At 47.4% G+C, this 16,233-nt stretch overlaps 1 protein-coding gene across 1 annotated transcript in view; it reads right to left on the bottom strand.

Annotated features, from left to right (window-relative positions):
* KCTD16 (potassium channel tetramerization domain containing 16) overlaps positions 1–15,576 on the bottom strand; it is a 66,775-nt gene extending 51,199 nt beyond the window's left edge. Inside the window, exons 1-2 of the mRNA XM_027902224.1 lie at positions 15,182–15,576; positions 13,771–14,909 (exon numbers count right to left, since the gene is read on the bottom strand). Of these exons, the coding sequence (XP_027758025.1) occupies positions 13,771–14,602 (832 nt within the window). The 5' untranslated portion in view covers positions 14,603–14,909; positions 15,182–15,576. The remainder of the gene's footprint in view (positions 1–13,770; positions 14,910–15,181) is intronic.
* Between the last annotated feature and the right edge of the window lie 657 nt (positions 15,577–16,233).

Below are 16,233 nucleotides of genomic sequence, written 5' to 3'. Positions count from 1 at the left end.
TTAACCCTTAGGAAATGTTGTTTTCCCCAATCTACAGATCTCAAACACCTACAGCTTGTTTCAAATGCAGGAGGCTCTGGGACTCTCCTGCTTTTTGGATCAGGCTCTAAATTAAACACCAACACAAGCTGGCACAAGGTTCCCCTGACCAGCTGCACACAGCAAACATCCCTGCAAGAGGCAGCTCCACGTGCCACGTCAAACCTCACCCCTCTGAGAAGATGCCACCAACTGCAGCCCCGGCAGAGACAGAGCCAAAGCAGAAACAAGAGTGGCACACGGGGATTGCTCACAGGTCCCTCCCCTGAGCGTGTGATACAGGGCAGGAGGAAAGGATGGAACACATGCACAGGTGATTTGTGTGAAACATTGGTGTCTCTGCAGGAAAATTAGTGCTGTGTAGTGGGTGTAAAATATTCAGGTGGACATTAATAATTTGTAGCAGGAGATGTATTTTCTTTTTATAAAAGATTAAGCTTATGAATTATGACAAAAATATTACCTCGTGTTTCACAACAGGCTTAGATAATCAGATCCTTACTGGTATAAAAGTGGGGTCAACCTGGGTTTATTCCAACGCAACCAAGACCAGAATCCTGCCTGGCCATCTTCAGTCCTGCCAGGTGTACAAGCCCTGTGTCGGGATTCAGAGCCACAGGAGGTTTGGGAGCGAGTGGCTGCCTCCCCATGAGCCTGGTGCAGGATCTGCTCACCCAGGGGACAGGGACAGTTTTCCCATAAGAGGCTGGACTGAGCACATGGGACAGTTTTCCCAGAAGAGGTTGGGCTGAGCTCATGGCACAGGCACTTCTGCAAAGCTCAGGTCTGCAATCCCACACATCTCATGGAGAACAGCAACAGGCCCAAGGGAAAATGAAAGGCTACTGGGAAGGAAACTAAATATATACAGAGAGGAGTTTTAGGCAGAAATAGGGCTGTTTCAACCTAGCAGTTCACGGAAAAGAGATTCTGAGAAAACCTGCACATGCACAGGGAAAGAAGAAACGATAAGCAGAGCAGTAACAATAGTCAAAGCGTAATTCGTTCTTAACCTGTTCAAAATAAAAATTACTGGTGTACAAGTTCACTCCTTGGACCATCTGCATCTCAGAAGCATAAGTTAAAATCCTGACGCCATCTGTTCCATTGAAATTTTAATACTGCACCAATATGCCAAACCACAATCCTGCAGCAAGGACAGCAGCCCCCTCACTTCACAACCAACCTGGTGGGGCTGGGCTCTAATGAGAGGGGAAGGAACAAACTGGAGCCAGCTTGTTGCTAAATGAACCAGGGGCTTCTGCTCCTGGGGTGGGAGAAGAAGGCCCAGGCTACCAGCGGCACCCCAGGAGCCCTCACAGCCCCAACAGGAATTTGGGTTGGACATCTGAAGACTAAAATATAAACAGAAAAAAAATCCTCTGGGTTCTCATGGAATATATTTTGTTCTCAACAAGAGCACCCTTTTCCATCCTGCAGAGCCAACAGCCCCAGGAAGCCCTTCCAGAGGAGAGATCCATCACTGCTCCAATGAGGGTCAAGTCCCCTGATACCACCCGGTGCCCTTTGTTGGCCCTGGAGGTGGCTGTGACTGTCTGGTCCTTCTGCACCTCTGCCAGGCACCAGCCATGGGCACCTCCTGACTTCTCTTTGTGATAACAAGCAGACACTGAGATCACAGCCAGACCCAGAGTAGTTGGTATAGTGAATTCAGGGATAAGCTTGTATTCAATGGCAAAAAATATGTCTTGTGAAGTGTCTAAAAAAACCTACCTTGCTAAATTAGCCTAGAAAGATTTATCCCATCTTTTAATTAATCATTACTAGAAAGGCTGTTGAAAATCTTTGCATATTTTTTATTGGTCCTAGTGGGAAAAAATCCATTTTAAAATGGAAATTAATATAATATCTGCACAGCCTTCTTCAGTGATTTCTTTTTGCTTAGCAATACTGTAGAGTTACAAACCATACATCATGTCCTATGCTGCTTAGAATCAATTTCTTCAAGGAAGAAACCCAGAAATGTGTTCCCTTACCACTGCAGGATATAAAGTGAATGAAGCCGAGGGAGGGGAGGAAGGCAAAACACAGCCAAGCAAGTAAATCTTACAGACATAGCACATATCCATTTTTTCCTGATCAATGGAACTATGTAGGCATGTTCACAAAATTTAATTAAGTTCTGTTCCCCAAGAAATCTATGTGCAATGTTTCCCTGCAATTATTTATTTACTATCTGCCATGTAGCTTTTAGCTTTCCTCCAGAGAATGATGGGTTTCCACTGCATTTCCATCAGCAGGAGCACAGCAGAGACTGCTTCGAAACAGTTTGGGGGAAGGTTTACTCTTCCCCTGCTGTCTGTAGGTTGACTGTCTCCTCCAAAAAAAAAAAAATCTATTAATGTCTTTAGACATGCTTAAGTATCACAGAATCATAGAACCATAGAACGGTTGGTGTTGGAAGGGAGCTTAAAGCTCATCTCATTCCACCCTCCTGCCGTGGGCAGGGACACCTTCTACTATCCCAGGTTGATCCAAGCCCCATCCAACCTGGCACTGGACACTTCCAGGGATGAGGCAGCCACAGCTTCTCAAGGCAGTCTGTGCCAGGGCCTCACCACCCTCACAGCCAAGAATTTTTTTTTCTAATATCTCATCTAAACCTACTCTCTTGTCCTGTCCCTCCAGACCCCTGTAATCTCTCTGCATCTTTCCTGTAGGCTCCTTTCAGGTACTGGAAGGCCACAATTAGGTGACCCCAAAGCCTTCTCTTCTCCAGGCTGAAATTATGATGGTGTTTGAACCAAAGCCATGAGCAAAAGCTGGAAAAGCAGTTTTCAAGTAAACCAAAAGCTGTTCTGCTGCCAGCAGCCATGGATGCTGTGGGAGCTGGGCCTTTTGCCTGTTTGCATCCAGACTTGGTTTGATCCCATGTCTGTTGTTGCTGGATTGTGACTACACAAACTCAAACCCCTGTGCTATTGCAGCGAATTTATTTGGGCACAGCCAGTCACAGCGATGGGAACCATCCCATGGAAGGGAACAGCCCAGTCTGAGCCAGGTCTGAATCCCTTGGTTTGTCTCCTGGAACAGGGAGAGGTGGGCAAATCTGTCATCCTGCCCACGTGAGCAGGGCCCAGCTGCCAACATGCCACCTGCCTTGTTCCAGCCTGACTGGGGACACGTGGGCTGCTGGTGGAGAGGAAGGGATGCAATTACTGAGAGTTTCAAATGGATCATCTCCAGTCCTTTTAATTTCAGCACAGGAAAGGTTTTCAAACTTCTTAAACCCAGAAAACTTGTATAAAGTGAACAGTGGTGCTTCCTAGCTACAAGTCAAATATTTTGAAGATTTAGAAATGGAAATAAATTAGAGCAAGGTTTGATCTGAGCCATCAGTGACCTCCACTAGGTCTGGGACCTGGGCTCTCCCCAGCACTGGAGATGTCACTGAGCTATGGAAATTCTTCCCACAGACCAAACTTTAAGGAACTTTTCAATTCCTCTGCAAGAAATGGTACCTCTTGACTTCTGCCTTCTCTTACAGGACTTTAAAACAGCGGATTCTTTAATGATGTCTTTACCGGTGAAAGCATTTTTATCAACATCCTTATTTAAATATTCTTTCTCTATGCAAGGTAAGGCATAGCAGTTTTCTATCTGCAGACTCTGCACAGAGGGAAGGGAATGATTTAATCCTCACGTAATATCAGTGCATTGACTTGAGAGAATAGAGGGTTTATTCTCTTGAATGCTCACAAATGAATGAAATCAAGAATACCTAGAAACTGCTCTTCTCCCAACTAGAAAACAGAAGTTTTGTGTCTTAGTAATTGTGGCTTCATGAGGGGAAGTGAAGGCACCCTTGGGCTGCACGTGGTTTGGGTTATAAACAGCGACCAAGGGAAGGAGAGAATTTATACGAGCCACGGGTAAAAAATCTCTCTAACTACAAGTCTGTGGTTCAAGACATAATGGCAGGATTAGAGAAAGTCATTCTATCCAGTCCTGGCAGGAATGGGAGAGAGATAACTCAGTCAGAGAAGAGCAGGTTATAAAATGTCACAGTCAAACTCACGAAACAAAACGAGCCCAACTTCCAAAAGTTGTCAGCAACATGTTTCCGACAGTGACCTCTCAAGGAAGCACAGCTGTACTTAAATAAAGTACATTAAATATATTCTCTGTGTCACACAATGGGATATCTTCTATGGCAATGCTTCCTAATTAGCCAGTCCTCATGGGAGCACACAGTGCCAGGAAAAGCAGCAGCACAGCTCCAGAAATGCTCGGCCAGATCTGCAGCTCTGGGAGCTGGTGCAGCTCTGCTGGGCTCAGCTTCTGTCCTTAACCTGAGCTCTCCATAGCTACTCTTCTGCCTATAAATATAACATTAATAATAAAGGTAATAAATAATTTAATAAATAGCATTATTTATGCATAAAAATTATATTATCACTGACCACAACTGGGCCATTCATTCAGAAACAAAATTCCCTCCATAATTCTGCAGGAGGACAGTGGTCATTTTTTTCTCCCACAATTATGCTGCAACATGAAACCAAAGCAAAAAGCACCAGGCAACCTCTTGAGGACCAGCTCCCTGCACTGACTGATGATCATCTACTAGAAGAGTAAACCAAAGAAAACCAAAGCCAACATACTTTTAAAACAATCAGCAGCTCCTCAGATTCCTCCCTATTGATTTTAGCATGTTAGAATGAGGAGGTTTCGGATCTTTGGTGAAACATCTCAGTGTTTTCAGAGGCCCCAGGCTTCTGGTCTGGTACCTATGCTCACTCTGCATATGACAACACACCGAGGCAAAGGCACTGCAAGAGAAAATTCTGTTCAAATTGAACATTACAGATGCAGGTGGTATATTTAGTGTGACTGGTGGTCAAAAAACACAGTTTTGTAGGAGCATGCAAACAGTAAATTTGCAAGAAGCCATGTTCACCTCCCTGCCTCAGGATCAGCTTCTGTGATCCCTCTGGGGATCCTTCATGGGACCAGTGTTGGACTTGCCCTCACTACCAGTGAAAACTCTGAGCTGAGAAAAACCCAGTGAAATTCCCTTCGTAGGAGCACAAACTATTTTCCAAGCTCCTCTCTGTTTTTTGCTCACTCAAGCTTTGCTCAGAGTTTTTGGCTTTGAGAATATTTAAAGTGCAAAATTCAGTCAAAATCAGCATGTTCCACTGGGTTCTATTTCAGCCTGATTTAATTCCACTGTAAAAATACACTCTGATTCAGTTTGATGGAAATTCAATCTGAAGTCTTGAAATAAGTCTCCTCCAAAATATGCAGAGAGAGAGTTTTTTTTTAAAATTTGGTTCTCGGGCCCTGTCCAAAGCCTAAAGCTCGGAGAGCAGCACCCAGAAGTTGCCAGCTGCAGTCTCAGCTCAGAGTGAGGATGAGAACGTCTCTTGGGCTGCTGCTCCCTCCAAACTAGCTTTGCTCTTCTAGGAACATAAACTAAAGCTCAGGTTCATTTTCCTGCTTGGAATTAAATGTTTGGGGATGTTGTAGTCACTATCCAACACACTCCAGAGCCCTGTGCTGGAGCACAGCTGTGGAGATTTTCATAGGCAGACTTAAAGGTTCTCGTAGAATCACAGAATATCAAAATCCAACGCCTGACCATGCAGGAGACAATCTCAAGAATCCCACAACGTGCCAGAAATGAAGGAATTGTAAGCAAAACAAGCAAACAAACAATCAAACAAACAAAACACAAACCCAAAAAAAACCCACAAAATCAGGCGAGTCCTTTCTACAGAACTGCTCGGAACATCCGGGATGAAACAATTTCCATCAAATATGGTGCCTTATCAAAGCCTACGAGTTTCGCTGACACACAGGATAAACTACAAAATTTGTGGCAGGAATTATGTGCGTCAGATCATCTCAGAGAAGGAAAACTGAGAGACATGAGCGATTTAAAGGTGAAATCTAAAGCTATTGGATCAAACCTGCTGCTGCTGAGATGCAGCACCAGTGCCGAGCAGCATCACAGCAGCAGGATTTTCAGGATGGATTGCAAACCAGGATGACCACAGTTCTCACTGTATTTTTTGGTAGAGGAATTATTTAGCTGCCTTAACAGCTAATCAATAAGCTCCTAGAAATCATTAATCACTTTGTTAGTAGATCCAGAAGCAGTGCTGGAAAATCTGTAACGCTAGTGATGTATGAACCAGCTCATGGACTGAAAGGACATGAATGAGAGTCGATACAAAGGGGTCACCAGGAGCACACTCCAACTGACCGGTTTATATTTATGGGTATTTCAACAGAGTTTGTTCCAGCTATTGAAATACAAAAACTATTCTCACGACTCCAGAGTTTTCCTTTAAACATTATTAGACAACTAATTTAACAAGCTAATGTGGGACAACTAAGGAAAACAGCCCACACAGTTCTCTGATGTTCATTCCCTATTTTATTTACTCATATCCTACTAGCAAAGATAAAGCCAAGGGACTTTCACTCCAGAAGACAAGTCATAGAATCAGAGAGTCACACAATGGTTTGGTTTGGAAGGGACCTTAAAGCTCACCTCATTCCACCTCTCTTTCACTAGAGCAGGATGCTCCAAGCCCTGTCCAATGTGGCCTTGAACATTTCCAGGGATGGGGCAGCCATAACTTCCCTGGGCAACCTGTACCAGGGCCTCACCACCCTCATAGGGAAGAATTTTTTTTCCTAATATCTAATCTAAATCTACTTTCTGACAGCATGGAGCAGTTCTCCCTTGTCCTGCCACTACAGCACTACACTACTAAAAATGTCCCTCTCCATAAATCCAGGGTTCCTGGGAAGGCCTTACTCAGGGCCATTAGCCCAGGAATAACCAGGCCATCAGGCTCCTGCACTGAGCCAGGAACGGCCACATCACCTTAGCTTTTAAATGGCACATTAGTCAATCAGACCCAAACCTTTATGAACCCAAGAGGCATTCCAGTGTTCAGCACTTCCCAAACCATCCACATACCACACTTCCTTGCACCATCAGATTTGGAGCTTGAACTCCACTCTTCCCTAAATACTTGAGTTAACATTAGGAGTCCCAGTAATGGCAGCAATGTTTGACTGTGTTCCAGAACTGACTTTAGCATGTCTGAAAGTAGCAGGGGAATCACTCCCGCAGCATTCTTTGACCTGGCCAGCTCAGTCAGCATTACACCTGAGCGACCTTAAAGCAGATCCACCAAGTATAACTCACTACAGTCTATTTTCTTCCTTTACAAAAAATACAATTTTGAGCCAGTTTCAAGGAAAAAAAGGGTTACTCTTTCTGTTTGCAAAGAAGTAATTTAGATTTTGCTTCATGTCTCCATATTTACTGCATGTTAGCCTTGAACTTGAAAAGCTGAAAAAAAAAAAGGAGAAGAAACTGAGAAAATATTGTGGTTATGAAATTAAACAAATCCAGGATGGCTGGACAGAAAAAAACCCAACCTGCTGCAAGGAAGTGTTTGTCTGTGTGCACAATATGTTCCTGGTATTCACTGAATGGCAAATATCTCAGTTGTATTTTCTTGTTTACACTCCTTTGCTCTTTCTGATTCTGTTTTCCTAAGAAACACATCAACATTTCAGTAAATTTTGGAAAAGGCCAGACCTGACCAGGCTGAAGGAAGCTGCAGAAAGTGGCTGGTGGGAGCCATTCCTTGCTGCTCCGCAGCCATAGCCCAGGGACACTGGGACACTTCCACTCGGAATTTTGCTGTCCCAGGGCAGCAAACCAGGCATTCCTTATTTCCACACCTCCCTCTCTCTGGCACACATCTGCTGTTATTACAGTAAACCCCTCCTCTGATCAGCCTCCCGAAATGGTGCTGTGGGACCTCATGCGCGCTGTTCCTGGCCAAGAGCCAGCTCGAGACTGCAGTTTAAAATACATTGATTTTTTTTTTTTTCTCCCCTAAATGCCAGCCCTCCTTGGTTAATCCTTTAGTCATTACAGTCTTTTTCTGGATCACAGAGCAGCAGCAGCAGCAAAGTGCCACAGGAGAGACTCTGTCAGTGGTCCTGCAGAGTTGTAGTGGTGGCCGGGGGTGGCCAGGACATGCCCACAGCCTGTCCCTGTGGCCAGGCCCTCCCTCCACCCAACCCTAGGGGAGTATTTCCACTGCCTCCTGGCACACAGACCTCCTGAGACCCTGGAAACAGAGAGAAGACACAAATACCAGATCACAGCCCCCTCAATAAGCTCTTTGGGCCGTGCTGATTTACCTGCTGCATTCACAAATCCCCTTCCACCACAGAGACCTCCAGGGACAGGGGTCAGAGGGACAAGGATTGTCCTTGGCAAGGAACCTGCCTGGCTGCTGCACAGCTGTTGGAACAGAGGGAGAATTCCTATCACTAAGAGGTGCTTTGGAGCAGGAGGGAACAGATCTGTATGATCTTGCTAATGTCTATCTCAAACATTCCAGTCAATGAAGATCATATCCAAAGGGTCAGGAGATAACCAGCTGTGCCATGAATGCTGGGTAGAGACAAAGGCCAGGACCCAAAAGCCATTCTTGCTGGTTCTTCTACATCACTTTTCATACACTGTTAGAATGAACTCCAAGTCCTCTATCCAATCAACCCTTTTACCAAGTTTTACTTTCGTTTCCCATTGAGCTGGAGATTCTTGGCTTAATCTGACAATCAGATTTGACACTAGTGGTTTCCATTAAGTAACAGAATTTTTCATCTACGGAATAACTCTGATCAGCAACTCTGCAGGCTTTTCAGTCTGCCATGACAAATTGGGAAAAAATCAACTGAAGTCTGACCAAAAAAGCTCAGAGCAAGGTCCTTCTGACAGGGATATACTAACAGACTTGGCTGGCTACAGCCCCACCACCTGCAGATGATCATCCAGTAAGAGTTTGGGTTGGCAAGAGGGACCAGAGGCATCGATGATGACAATAATTACCTGGAAACAGAAACATCTCCAATCAGCAGGGCAGAAGCTTGTATTATTCATTGGATTTGACTTAATTTTGCTTGCTTTTGGGTCATTTTGATCTTCAGTGATATAAAACCAGACAGAAGCAACTACTAGATCATATGACAGTATCAGTTTAAAGAGAGGGGAAATGGGTGATGTTCCTCTCCCACATCTAACCCTTTTGACAGCACAGCTGTGGGTGTCACTGTGCAAGAGTGTTCGTTTTGTTAGTCAAATTTCTGCCACGCAATGAATTTATGAGTCAGTAGTAGGCACATCAGTATGGGATCCTTTAGTTCTGTTCACACATGCAGAGTGACAGGTCCCAGCTGGCTGCAGTAATCCAAAATGGATCATCTTGTCTAACAGACACCAGGATTATCCCAGAGATATGTGCCCAACAGATGGGCACCAGGGCATTCACAGAGGGTATCGCTAGGCATTTCTCCTTCCTCCTGCACATCCCAACCCAAGAGAATTCACCTGTTTATCCCAGGATAATCTGAAACCTACTCCACACACATCTCTGCACACCAGCTTCCTACCAGCAGCTGCAAAGCACAACCAGCCACCACAGAGCAAGGTGAGGCACCAACATTTACAGCTGTCCCTGGAGCAAGAGAAGCCAGCACACATCCTTCAGGAGCAAGAGCATTATTAATTCAATTTTGGCTTTCAGAGCTACAGTACCAGAAAATCTTATGATTTCCTTTGCACATCTACAGGTGCTTCAGCTGCTCCCCATGTGCAGGTGTGAAGTGGCCAGTGCAAGGCAGGGCTTCCCCATCAGACTGGCTGTCTTGATTTTCTTGTGCCTGCTCAGACTTTGCAGCACAGCCCTAGGAGGGGCAGGAGGAGTTGTCTGTCTACATCCCTGTATTCCTTGCTGCTCAGGAACTTGAAGGAGCTTTTGCCAACCCTTCTCCACCTGCTTGTTGCGGGAAAACATTTGGATTGCACTGAGGGCTGACATATCTAACAAATTCCCCCTCACTGTGTCTGGGTGTCCTTGTGCAATTTTCTCTCCTTTCCCTCCATCTGTACTCCTTTTGTATCTGCTCCTCTGCCCAGCAGTCTCCCCTTCCTGGCCATGTTGCCCCAGCTGAGCAGAGGTCAGGCTTCTCCCAAGCAAAGCAAGGGGGTTCATGTGAGATAGAGGAGCCAAGATCTCCCCTCAGGGAGCTGCTCAGAAAGCCCATTGCACTCTCAGGGAGAGAAAGGACATGTCGTCAGGGTGCTGGAGCAATAGCCATATGCATTTTGGGCTGTCATACAATTTTTCCCCATCCCATCCCATCCCATCCCATCCCATCCCATCCCATCCCATCCCATCCCATCCCATCCCACTGCTGCGTCACTCAGTCCCAGCTGCTCCGCAGACAAACACACACAGCCCGCCGTGTCACTGAGCTGCTGTCAGAAGCTCAAGCCTTCTCCCTTTCCAACCTGTTATTTTGCTCTCCTGGCAGTCCCAGCACCCACGTGCAGGACTGTCATCCCCAATACTGGCAGTGCTGCAAGACTGGAAGGAGGCAAAAAGAGCTGGTTTGTGGGTTATGGTGGAAAGGAGAGTGATGCTGCCACAGGAACAGGGCCAGGCTACAAAGGCCTGAGCCAGCCCATATGCTGTAACACCACCCACCCCCAACACCACATATTCAAGTGCACACTTTTGTTTCATCCCATTGTAAAGGCTGAAAACAGGTAAAAAAGAAGATCCAAAACCAGGTTATTCACCTTCTTCAAAAATTAGAGGGCTGGAGATAAGGTTTTACTTTAAGATCATCAAAACAACAGCGGGAGGGGAACAAAATAGCTCAGGTCAGAATTCCAACTTTAGCCAGTATAAAATTTAAGGAAACATCTTTGATATAAGAGAAACTGGAGGGAAAAAAAATCTGCATGAGCAGACCCTCAGCTCCTTTCCTCCCCTCAGCTGCCCTGTGAGCACAAGCCTGGCTGTGCCTCCTGCCCACCCACCCCGCAGGAGCTGAGCGTCACAGAACCATTCTGTGACAGCTCTAATGGACCATCCCAGCCTGTCTCCAAACCCTTCTGTGCCTTGGCCTATTTGGAGCTGGAGTGCAGCCCAGCTGTGCCCCGAGGACTGCACCGTCATCCCCAGCACCGCTCTGAGCCCGTCCTGCCACGACTCAGCAAATAGCTGTAGGTCGTGCTGGACATGTTCTGCATTTCGGGAAAACCTCCTCCACGGGGAACAGGCATCTCCCATTAGCCTTAATAGAACCTAAATTTGAACACAGGGAGAAAACCTCATGCAATATTGATGGTACAGTACTTTAACAGCATACACTGTACCCATGTGAGAGGCTGCTCAGCTCACACCCTCTCTGGCCCGTCTGATCTCCTTTCAGATGAATTTGCACATGAAGAATGTTCTTTATCTTCACATAAGCCTTTACTTTCTGAGTGATATTTGAAGCATACAGTGTATTTGGTGTATCAAAAAAAATATTCCTCCCTCTATTCTTCCATTTTTGGAACTAATTCCCAGCTGGGAAGAGTCCCTCTGGTGGGCCTTTCACAGGAGCTACTAAGCGGCTCTGCAAAGACCACCCCTGCCTTTGCCTCACCAGTGGTGTTAGACACCTCCCAGGTTTCGGCCCATCGACCTGATCACAACATCTTGATGAATTAATGCTCATGTAGGCACAGTTGGCAGCTTCTAAATAAATAACTATGGCTAAGCAGCTGCAAAGGAGATGTCATGTTCCACCAGAAAGCCAGATGTCAATTTTACTGGTCCTCAGAGTTTCAAATTAAATGGTTTCAGGAAATTTGGAATGAAATTATTTTGGAAAATTTGGAAAGGGGGTTCTTTCGCTCCAGGTGAATTTTGTGCCTACTCTCAGGGGGACCAGCTGCAGCCAGACCTGAGAATGTGGCTGGAGAACCCCTGCAGCCCACCCGTGGCTCCTTCACAGCAGCAAATGATTCAGAGCTTAACAGAACCATTCGGCTCGAGATAAGAGAGACTGGTTTGGCATCATGGCCGTGGCTTTAGATTTCACCTAGGAAAGTGCCCTTGGAAAAATCCATCTCTGAAACTGTATCAGTGTCAAAAATCCACAAAACTTATAGGAACCAAATGCAAAGCCTATTGAACTGGGTAAGAGTCTTTCCAGGAACTTTAATTGGATTGGGCTTTCCCTGCACTGGTGAGAGAAGATTTTGTGATGCATGCTATAGACTTTCACTCTCCAAAATTTCTAAGGTCCCTAACCGTGGCTGTAGTGCTGTGGAAGCAGTGAGAGCAAGCTCTGAGAATAAAAATTTGAGTAACGTGGAAGTCAGGAGTCTGTGTTTGCTAATTCAGGCAAACCCCATGTTCATCCTCTCTTCAATTAATAAAAATCATTGTGCTTATATGGAATGCATTTTTTTTCTGATTTGAAGTATAAATGCAAACACAATTTATTTTAATCCATTCCTTTAACTACATTAGTTCTCCTCCTAGAACTTGTATGAGTTTCAAGTAGAAGCTGCCTAATAACATAAATCATCCATCCCTGTCGGAATATAAGCGGATCCATGACCTTAGAACAATTTTGTTAAGAAATCCAGCTAGAAAACTAATTTTAAGTAAATCTATGGATGTCAAAAACCCAGATGGCTTTTCAGGATGCTAACTTAAGCTTCATTACATAAGCAGATTAGGGCTGCCTGTTGAGCCCCACACAAGAGTAGATGTGTGCTGAATCCACGGAATTACATCCAAACTGTTCACTTCCTGATACATCTTACATCTAAAACTTTTGTCAGCTCCCCACGCCTCAAGCCTGTCAACTGTGAGCACCACACCCAGCACGGCAGCTCTGCCAACCAAGCGTTCTCCCTCTATCCCTCTTCCAAGGCCACTAGCCAAAGCAGCAGCTGGATAAAACCCATTTCTGCAGACAGACTGGGGAATTGTTCCATCCTTCACCCTCCTCGAATGAAAATGGAGGAAAACAGCCTCATAAAGCTCTCAAATATTTAAGCACAGCAGTTGTGGAATGATTTTCTGATACAGACTTATAGAATCAAAATTACCCTCATGTTACCAATGGTAACCAGCCTCTACCTGAGTATCGGCTTAGGAAGTTAATGAGCCCAGCAGCGCTACCGGTTCAAATCAGCACAGCAGAGTGCGATCTGATGTGACTGCGGGAAGCAGGGCACACACTCCTCACGGATGAGGACAGCTGGGTTTTCCACAAGCATGTTGCATAACAAGGCACAGCACCCTGCCCCTCTCTGCACTGAGCCCCCATTTCAGAGCACAGCAGCTGGCTCCAAGGAGGCTCCGCTGAAACGCGGCCAGAGCGACGGGGATTGTGTTTTCCCTTCCCTACGTGGAAGTGTGTCAGGTCTGCTGACAGATGGCTTGGCTGACTGTGCTTGACAATTATCAAGCTGTTATTACCTTTGTAAAGTGAAACCCATTTGAAGATTTTCTGTAATTAATTCCACAGCGTGTTTGCAAGGCTCGTCTTGTGTCCCACACATCCCGGGAAGTGTGCAAGGCATTCAGCTGGTTGATTTACACAGCTAGAGGCACCACATCCTCCAGGCACGCGGACGGGGCGCTTTCGGCAGTCTGTGCTGCCACCTAGCCAAGGCCAACCCGCTGAGCTCAGCCCTGGTTTGCATTTCCAAAGCTTAAACCGAAATGTATCCCCCCAGATCTAAATAAAGCCGTAGTCTGCAGCAGACACAAGGCAATCGGCACTCTTTGTGCCTTGGGAATTGTACAGTCAACGGAAGAGAGCAGCTTAAAGCAGGGAGTTACATTTCCCTCTGAAACATCTTGTACTTACGGTAGAAGACATATTCAGTGTAGCTGGACCAGACCTTGTCGTCTGTGTACTGGTTGACGAAGGAAGCTGTCACCGAGGAGTTACAGGCCACCATGTGGAATCCACACTCGGACAACATGTCGAAAGCCCTCTCCAGGTGCTTGAACTTGAGATAAAACCTGGAGGTGTACCTTTCTGGAGCCCTGTCTGGGTCTCTGCTTTCATTCAAACTTTCTCCAAAGACCTCTTTGACCAGAGCAATCCTTCCACAAACCAAAATCCTTGGGACCCTCCTAAATTTGGCATCTGCTTGGCTCTCCCTGCCAATAGTGCACGACCCCCGGTACCCAATGGTAATGAATCCCCACTTCCGATCCGGTGGTAAGAGCGATGAGGGTGGGCATATTCTCGTGTCACTGCCTTGGGAGACCTCTTCGTAGTCACTGTGGCAATAATCATCAGGGCTTTGCTTGTTGTCATCAGGAGTCAGGAGTTTGACTAAGTCCGGGAGCTGGAAGTACTCAGCCTCCCTCTTGAGCCTTCCCTTCTCTGGGAAGTGGTCGGGCAGAACCACTTGCTTGTCCCTGAGATAGTCCAGAATATAGCGGAAAAGGAAACCATCTCTGTCGATGAAGAATCTTCCCTTGGAGTCCTTGGCCAGATCGTTGGCTGTGTCTCTCTTTGGGGTGAACATTTTCCACAGCAGGGAGTGAGGGGTGCCAACCAAGGTGGAGTGGCGAGTGAAGTAAACCTGGCCGCCCACATTGAGCTCCACTACCTCTGGGAAGGAGTGCAGTCCAGTCCCCTGCTCCCGAGGAGGAAGGTAAGTCCTGCAGTTGCCACTTAGAGCCATTGTACTTTAAACCAGAAATCAACAGCACAAAGCAGCAGGACTATCAATCACATCAGAGGGTAGAATAAGGCTCCCAGCATTAAGGAAAAACAGCAGGGAAAGGAGAAGTGAGAAAATAATGATAGCCAAAAGGTTTGTTTAAAAAAAAATCTGAATTGTCCATGAGTGACAGCGTGGCAGAAGCGGTTTATACCCTGAGCCACGGAGGCTGGAGAGCAATCACCTCATGAAATGCAATCACATCATTAGATCTTCCAACAAAGCCATCAAAATCAAGGTCAAGCCAAGCCTATGGTCACTCACAGGTCTGTCGAAAGGGAAAACAAAATAAGGCACAAATTACTCTTGTAAGCATCACAGCAGCTGTAACAGAGCAAAGCAGAGCAGTTTGTAGAACCAAGCTAGATCTCCTGCTAAATAGGTCTCTTTTTTTGCAAGTTCTATGCTGCTTTTTCACAAGTATTCATCAATGGAAGGGCTACATATGACTCCACTGTTTAAAAGAAAATGCATACTTCATTATTAAAGAAACGTTTAAATTCGACATGCTCATGAGGGAACAAAAACAGGGAGTCTTACCTTGGTTACAATTAATGCATAGCTCTTGTAAAGGAACCCAAATGTCAAGACACTCAGAACACACATACAGGCACACAGGGTCCGGGTAGTGTGAATCCGATCCCAGCAAGGGACAGCAAAGGCAAGAGAAGTGCTCTTAGCAACATCCACGTAGATCTCAAGAGTTAAACCGAGTCACAGGGAAGTTAACCGTGGCGGGTGACGAGGAAAACCAGTGCATACAGCACGGGGGAGGAAAATAAAATAAATAAATAAATAAATAAAAACAAAACGAAAAATTCCCGAGTGGATGCTCTGGGCGGGGGTAGCGGGAGGGCAGCGCGGGGCGCGTCTGCCGGCTCCGATGACTTGCAGAAAGCCCTCAGCCTGCGCTAGGGACTGCCGGGCTCCGGCGGCTCCCGCGGCGGCAGCGAGGCGGGCAGCGCGGCCGGCGGCACCGCCATGGCCCGCCGGGACCGCCGGGGCCGCCCCGCGCCGCTCCGCTCCGCCCCGCTGCGCCGCTCCGAGCCGCTCCGCTCAGCGGGCCGGGAGCGCGGAGGGCGATGCCGATTGCATCATCTTAAAGGAGTCGGGCCGGGATAGGCGCCCGCGTCCCGCGCCGAGAGCGGGCACAGCCGGGCAGAGTTGGGGGGCAGAGCCGGGCAGAGCTGGGGGGCAGAGCCGGGCAGAACCATGCACGGCCGGGCACAGCCGGGTCAGAGCCGGACACGGCCGGGCACCGCGGGCAGCAGCAGCACCGCGGACAGCGCCAGTCGCAGCCGCGCCGGGTCCGTGGCCGCCGCCGCCGCCTCCCGCTCCGCTCGAGTTGGGATGAAGTCCCCGCCCCGCTCCGTCCCCTCGGCCGGCAGCGCCCGTCCCTGCCCCTCCACAACGTGCCTGTCCTGGCTCCGCGCAGCCCCGCGGGGGTCTCAGCTGGCGATGCGGGCGGGCAGGGCGGGAGCGCCCGGCGCGGGGGGGCTCCCGGAGCCCGCGGCTGTCGGACAGGACCGGGCTTTTATCCCCATCGCCCCAGCGGCGACTGGCGCGGGCAGGAGCCGGCAGGGACGAGAGGA

The sequence above is a fragment of the Empidonax traillii genome, unplaced genomic scaffold, assembly GCF_003031625.1.
Source record: "Empidonax traillii isolate 1590-97213 ecotype Southwest subspecies unplaced genomic scaffold, ASM303162v1 scaffold22:size5013007, whole genome shotgun sequence".
NCBI classification, from domain to species: Eukaryota; Metazoa; Chordata; class Aves; order Passeriformes; family Tyrannidae; genus Empidonax; species Empidonax traillii.
This window is presented reverse-complemented; position numbering and strand designations above follow the sequence as displayed.